At 46.5% G+C, this 6363-nt stretch overlaps 1 protein-coding gene across 1 annotated transcript in view; it reads left to right on the top strand.

The window, feature by feature from the left end:
- The window catches only part of Htr5a (5-hydroxytryptamine receptor 5A), a 15168-nt gene extending 8828 nt beyond the window's left edge, over nucleotides 1–6340 (top strand). Inside the window, exon 2 of the mRNA XM_005367453.2 lies at nucleotides 5572–6340. Coding sequence (XP_005367510.1) covers nucleotides 5572–5904 — 333 coding nt within the window. The 3' untranslated portion in view covers nucleotides 5905–6340. The remainder of the gene's footprint in view (nucleotides 1–5571) is intronic.
- Nucleotides 6341–6363: the final 23 nt, after the last annotated feature.

Here is a 6363-nt window from a genome sequence, read left to right on the forward strand (position 1 = left end):
CTGGGCCTTTGAGCAGTGACTCTTCTCCTTCTTCTATTCCTATTATTCTTAGGTTTGGTCTTTTTATTGTGTCCCATATTTCCTGAATGTTTTGTGATGAGAATTTGTTGGCTTTGCTATTTTCTTTGATCACTGCATTTATTTTCTCTATGGTGCCCTCAGAATCTGATATTCTTTCTTCTATATCTTCTTTTCTATTGATTATGCTTGTTTCTGTAGGCTCTGCTCATTGACCTAGATTTTCCATATCCAGCTGTTCCTCAGTTTGTATTTTCTTCCTTGCTTCCATTTCAGTTTTCAATTCTTGAACTGTTTCCATTACCTGTTTGATTGTTTTTTTCTTGGTTTCCCAGGGTATCATTTACGTATTTACTCATTTTTTCAAACTTTTTGTTATACTTCTCATCCATTTCTATAAGGGCATTTTTTTTAATATTTATTTGTTTATTATGTATACAGTGTTCTGTCTGTGTGTATGTCTGCAGGCCAGAAATGGGCACCAGACCTTATTACAGATGGTTGTGAGCCACCATGTGGTTGCCGGGAATTGAACTCAGGACCTTTGGAAGGGCAGGCAATGCTCTTAACCCCTGAGCCATCTCTCCAGCCCCCTATAAGGGCATTTTTTACATGTTGTTTCAGGGACTCTATTGCTTTCATAAAGTCAATTTTTTCCACTTCTTCTGTGCTAGGGTGTTCAGGTCCTTCTGTTGTAAGATCATTGGGTTCTGGTGTTTTCATGTTGTTTTTCAGATTATTGGGTGAATTCTTGCTGTGGCACCTGCCCATCTCCTCCTATCAATGCTATCTAATGGGTCTTTTAAAACCGTATCAGGTTTCCCTGATGGCCAGGGGCTCCACTTACAAAATGCCCTCGCTCTGTTTCCTGGCTCCTGCCACGGGCCAAGACCCCTCTCACCCCTCAGAAGGGTCTTCAGGACCAGGACCAGGATCCCTGTTTGCCATGGACCTTGCCAACAAAAGGCCTACCTCTTTGATTTAATTGTAGTGGGGCAATCTGCTCTCGATATTGCGCGCCGGTCCTCGCTGCTTGCGTCTCCCGCTGCGCCGGTCCCCACCGCTGTCTGCCACCGCGCCGGTCCCCCAAAGCCTATTCCTGATTATGTCTTGCACTTGGTTTAATTGTTGTGGGATGATCTGCTCATAGTGTGGGCTTCACTGTTTCATGCTTGGACCATCCCCGCATCTGTGCTGCATCCGAGGCGTCCCCGCCGTGGTCTCTCCGCCGCCCATATTCTATCTTGATATTTAAATTTCTACAAATGGGTTAGATAACTCTTTTCCTCTTTGTCCTGCTTTTAAATATTTCCAAATCTGAAGAGATTTCAATTCGGGCTGTGACAGATCCTGGTAATATGGTTTGTTTGATATTTTAATGAAACTCTAAATTCTACAACAAATTTCTGTCCCTTTCTCTGAAGCTTAGGAAAAATTTTCCTTATGCCCCTGACTCTGATGTAGGCTTTGAATATACAGTTTATAGATCTGACTTTATATATAGCAAGTTTACAGAATGCTTAGATTTTCTCTGAACAAAAAAATCTTGAAGAAAGGGTGGTTCATTTAGGAAGTCTGATACAGCTCCCAGAACATGCTAGAGAGAGACCCCAAGGGAACAATGTTGTAAGGCCTCTGGATAGCCATCAAACAAGCTGACTGGGACTAGAGATGGCTCAGTCATTAAGAGCACTTACTGCTCTTGCAGAAGGCCTGAGTTCAGTCCTAGTAATCATCATGTCTGGCAGCTTACAACTCCAGCTCCAGGTGAACCAATACACATGTGAAACAAATTTCTGTTTTCTTTTTTCTTTTTCGAGACAGAGTTTCGAAACAAACAGCCCTAGCTGTTTGGATCTAGTTCTTGTAGACCATATTGGCCTCAAACTCACAGAGATTCACCTGCCTCTGCCTCCCAAGTGCTGAAATTAAAGGCATGTGCCACCACCGCCCAGCTGAAACAAATCTTTAAACAAAAAGCAAGCAGCTGTAGATGCACAGTTTAATTGCACAGCATGGTGTTGTTGGAGAGTGCTGCACTCTGACACACGGCTACCCTTTCTCCCAAAATCTAATCCAAGACCCAACAGCAAGCAGAGTTCTAGCCAAGGCTCTAGTGACTCGAAGCAAACACCTCAGTGTGATGATTTGGGGCAAAGACATCCTCTGTCTGCAAATTCTGGAATAGCAAAACATCAGTAGATGCCAAGGGGACCAGCCAGAACCCAAAGAAACCAGGAGTGTCTGAACAAAAGCCTGGGCCAGCAGGTACCTGGAGCTGGGGTTCAATGAATGTCTTTTGATGTCATGGCAGGTCCTAGAAATGATCTCAGCATTACCTTTAGAACCGGCCAAGGATGTCACAGCTGTGGCCCTGAGGCTGAGATAAAAAGAACTGGTTAAATCTATGGCCTAGGCAGTAAGAGAAATCCTGTCATCCCAAACTGTTCCTAGGTCAAAGAAAATCGTGATGATCTCCGCGAACTCAGAGTGATCGGGCTTGGGGTGGGAGGTCATTCTGCAGGACAGTGGGCAATGTCATCTGTAGAGTGTGGGTGCTCACAGTGATTGGTTCTCACAGTCAGGTTTCTCGGGTGACTCTGACTTGATTGGCTGACTCCCGAGTGAGGGTTTACCAGCATGTGCTCTGGGAACTGCATTTTTCTTGCTCAGAGGAAGAGGCTTAGACAACCAGCAAGCCTCCTTGTTACCATGGCTACAGAACAAGCAGTCTGTCCCTGAGTCACCACATGCAGAGCTTCCTTCTAATCTGTAAATCTGTTTTTTGAGGGTTCTGTTGGATCCAGGTGACTTGTCTTGCAAATCAACAGACTCCACACTGCAGGGCTGAGAGTCTCTGTCCCCCAACTTCAGCACCACAAAGCTGTGGAAAGAGCATGCTAGATTTGTAGTAAAACCATAGATAAATATTTAGCATAGCAAATATTTTGTTTTGAAAACAAAACAAAAACCAAAAAATAAAAAGAACCCAAGAGCTTTAGCAAGTGGTACCTGTCCCCAAATAACTCAGTTATTGAAAGACATAAGGCCGGAAAAGCTGGACACTTTCCATGAATCTAAAATTGTGAAACACCTGTTCTAAGAGCATGCAGAGATGGCGGTAGATCTAACTTGGTCCCACTGCTCACTCTGTGTTAGCCTCTACTCTCTTCCTGAGATCTGCTAGCCAATGTATTAAGATCTTACGGTAACCCTTATAGGTTACAGCCTGTACAGACTCAGTTAAGTGCTCCATTGTAGCTGTTGATCAGCAGCGAGCAGACAGACAAGGTCTGGAAGGGAGGGTTAGTACATAAACCTGAAAGCAAGGGGAGGTGGAAGCTTCTCAAACAGCTAGGATCTCCTACCAATGGATCAGACAGCCCCATGGACAGGGATTTCAATCACTGAGCTCTTGCGTGAGGGGATGTTGAACACAGCACCAGAAAATGGCCTGGGAGAAGGAGGATCCAATGTTTCACGTGGAAGTGTGTCCTAATGAGTTGACATAACCTGAAGTGACCCGGGAAGAGGGAACCTCAATTGAGAAACTGCCTAAATCAGATTGGTCTGTGGCCATGTCTGTGATTGCAAGCGCCTTTACTCACTGGGCCGCCTCACCTCACCTGCTGTCTTAGTTAGGGTTTCTGTTGCTGTGAAGAGACACCATGACCACAATAACTTTTTTTTTTTTTGAGATAGGCTTTCTCTGTAGCTTGGGAGACTGTTCTGAAACTCACTCTGTAGACCATGCTGGCCTTAAACTCACAGAAATTCACCTGCCTCTGCCTCCCAAATGCTGGTATTAAAGGTGTGTGCCACCACTGCCCAGCTAACCACAGCAACTCTTATAAAGGAAAACATTTAATTGGGGGCCTTATAGTAGCAGAGGTTTAGTCCATTATCATCATGGCAGGACATGGCAGCGTGCAGGCAGGCATGGTACTGGAAAAGGAGCTGAGAGTTGAGAAGGAGCTACATCTTGATCCCACAGGCAACAGGAAATAGTCTGAGTGTCACACTGAATGAAGCTTGAGCAAAGGAGACCTCAAAGCCCACCCCACAGCTAGCCAGCCTCCAGATGGCAAAGGAAGGTCACTCACCTCCACAGGGTACTAGCTGGTTGGGTGAGGTACCTGGTATGAGAGGTAAAGTAAATAAAATTTCAGTCTTCACTGTTTTGTTTATGATAAGTTCATTGGGATATGTGTTAATTACTTTTCTTTTTGCTGGGATAAAAAGCCTGACAGAAGCAACTTCAGGGAGAAAGGCTTTGCACTGGCTCACAGTTTGGGGGTTCAGTCTATCACGGCAGGGAGGTCATGGCAGCAGGAACCCAAAGTAGCCACTCACCCTGTATATTTGCATCTGGGAAGCAGAACATGGCTGACACTGGTGCTCTCTCATTTTGTTCAGTCTGGGACCCCAGCCTATGGGATGGTGCCACCCACATTTACAGTGTGTCTTTCCCTCACAGACAAGCCTGGAAGTTAGCCTCCCAGGTGATATGGATTCCACCTGGTTTTCAATCCACAATTCACCCCCACAGAATAGAACTGTCTTCTGTGCCTTTGCCACAAAATCCACATGTCTCATGTTCTAGTTTCAGTTATGTTGCTGCTGCGATAAAACACACTGACCAAAATCAACTTGGGAGAGGGGAGTATTTATTTTAGCCTACAATGCCAGTCCGCAGTCTATCACTGAGGGAAGCCAAGGCAGGAACTGGAAGGCAGGCCTGCCTCCATCCACACAGTATCACCTCCAGCTGAGAAACTCGCTTCACAGCCAAAGAAGGACAGCAGGAAACATGGAGGATGCATCTTGCTGGCTGGTTTGTATGATGGCTTAGAGCAGTGGTTCTCAACCTTCCTAATGCTGCGACTCTTTAATACAGTTCCTCATGGTGTGGTGACCCTTGATCACAAGTTATTTGCATCCCTACGTCATAGCTGTAATTTTACTACTGTTATAAATTGTAATGTAAATATTTTTGGAAATAGAGGCTTACCAAAGGGGTCACAACCCACAGGTAGAGAACAGCTGGCTTAAACTCAATGAGTTTTCTAACACAATTCGGGATGACTTGCCTAGGGATGAGATTGCCCATAGTGGGTTGGGCAAATGCACACACACACACACACACACACACACACACACACACACGCCATACGCCAATCTGATCCAGGCATTTTCTCCATTAAGGCTTTCGTCTCAGATAACTCTGCTCTATGCCAAGTTGGCAGCCAAAGCTAACCAGGACACCCCACACTTTACTTAGTTTTGCTGTTCCTTTAGCTGATGAGATATCCACAAACTCACTTGCATCGAAATCTGTGTGTTGCAACATCCTCCATTTCCCAAGATGCAGACACTGGCTCTGTCATTACACTGCTATACCCTCTAGTTTATGGGATTCTCCACCTAAATGCAAGCATTTCCTTTGGAGCAACTTGTGGGACTCGGACCTATCTGTACCTGGGTTCAGCTTTGACACCACCTGGCAGTTGTGAAGAGCCTGCTCCTTATACCATGTCTGTTTGTACCTTGCAGGTGAAAGATGCTACACAACAGCCCCAGATGGTGTTCACCGTCCGTCATGCCACTGTTACCTTCCAGACAGAAGGGGACACATGGCGGGAGCAGAAGGAGCAGAGGGCGGCCCTCATGGTGGGCATCCTCATCGGGGTGTTTGTGCTCTGCTGGTTCCCTTTCTTTGCCACGGAGCTCATCGGTCCCCTGTGCTCCTGGGACATCCCCGCCATCTGGAAGAGCATCTTCCTGTGGTTGGGCTACTCCAACTCCTTCTTCAACCCACTCATCTACACAGCCTTCAACAGGAGCTACAGCAGTGCTTTCAAGGTCTTCTTCTCTAAGCAACAGTGAGCGGCCAGTTGCAAGTGGACTCGCTGTCCCACGAACCTTCGTAGTCCACCCAGCAGTCCTGAAGATCCATCTGCCAAGGGCACCAGGGTCACATCAGAGCTGAACTCAGCTCACGTCTGTGCTCTCGCGTTGGGAGTTGTCTTCCCCTGAAGGCTCTAGTGGCTTCTGTCTCCAATCTGGGTACTCTCCCTCACTCTGTACCAGCTGCCACGGACCTGGCTCACAAAGTGCCCATTCCTCCTCTAAATCCACTCCAGCATGGCCATGAGAAAACAGGAGGGAGGAAAGAGGGAGCGAAATAACTCAGGCAGGTAGAGAGAGGCAGAAAGAACGGCAAGGCCTAAAGCTGTCGGCGATTGCACACCTGTACATCCAGCACTCAGGAGACTAAGGCAAGAGGATCTCAAACTCAAAGCCAGCTTGGGCTACATCATAGGTTCAGAGCCAGCTTGGGCTACA

Source organism: Microtus ochrogaster, unplaced genomic scaffold, assembly GCF_000317375.1.
Source record: "Microtus ochrogaster isolate Prairie Vole_2 unplaced genomic scaffold, MicOch1.0 UNK18, whole genome shotgun sequence".
Taxonomy (NCBI): domain Eukaryota; kingdom Metazoa; phylum Chordata; class Mammalia; order Rodentia; family Cricetidae; genus Microtus; species Microtus ochrogaster.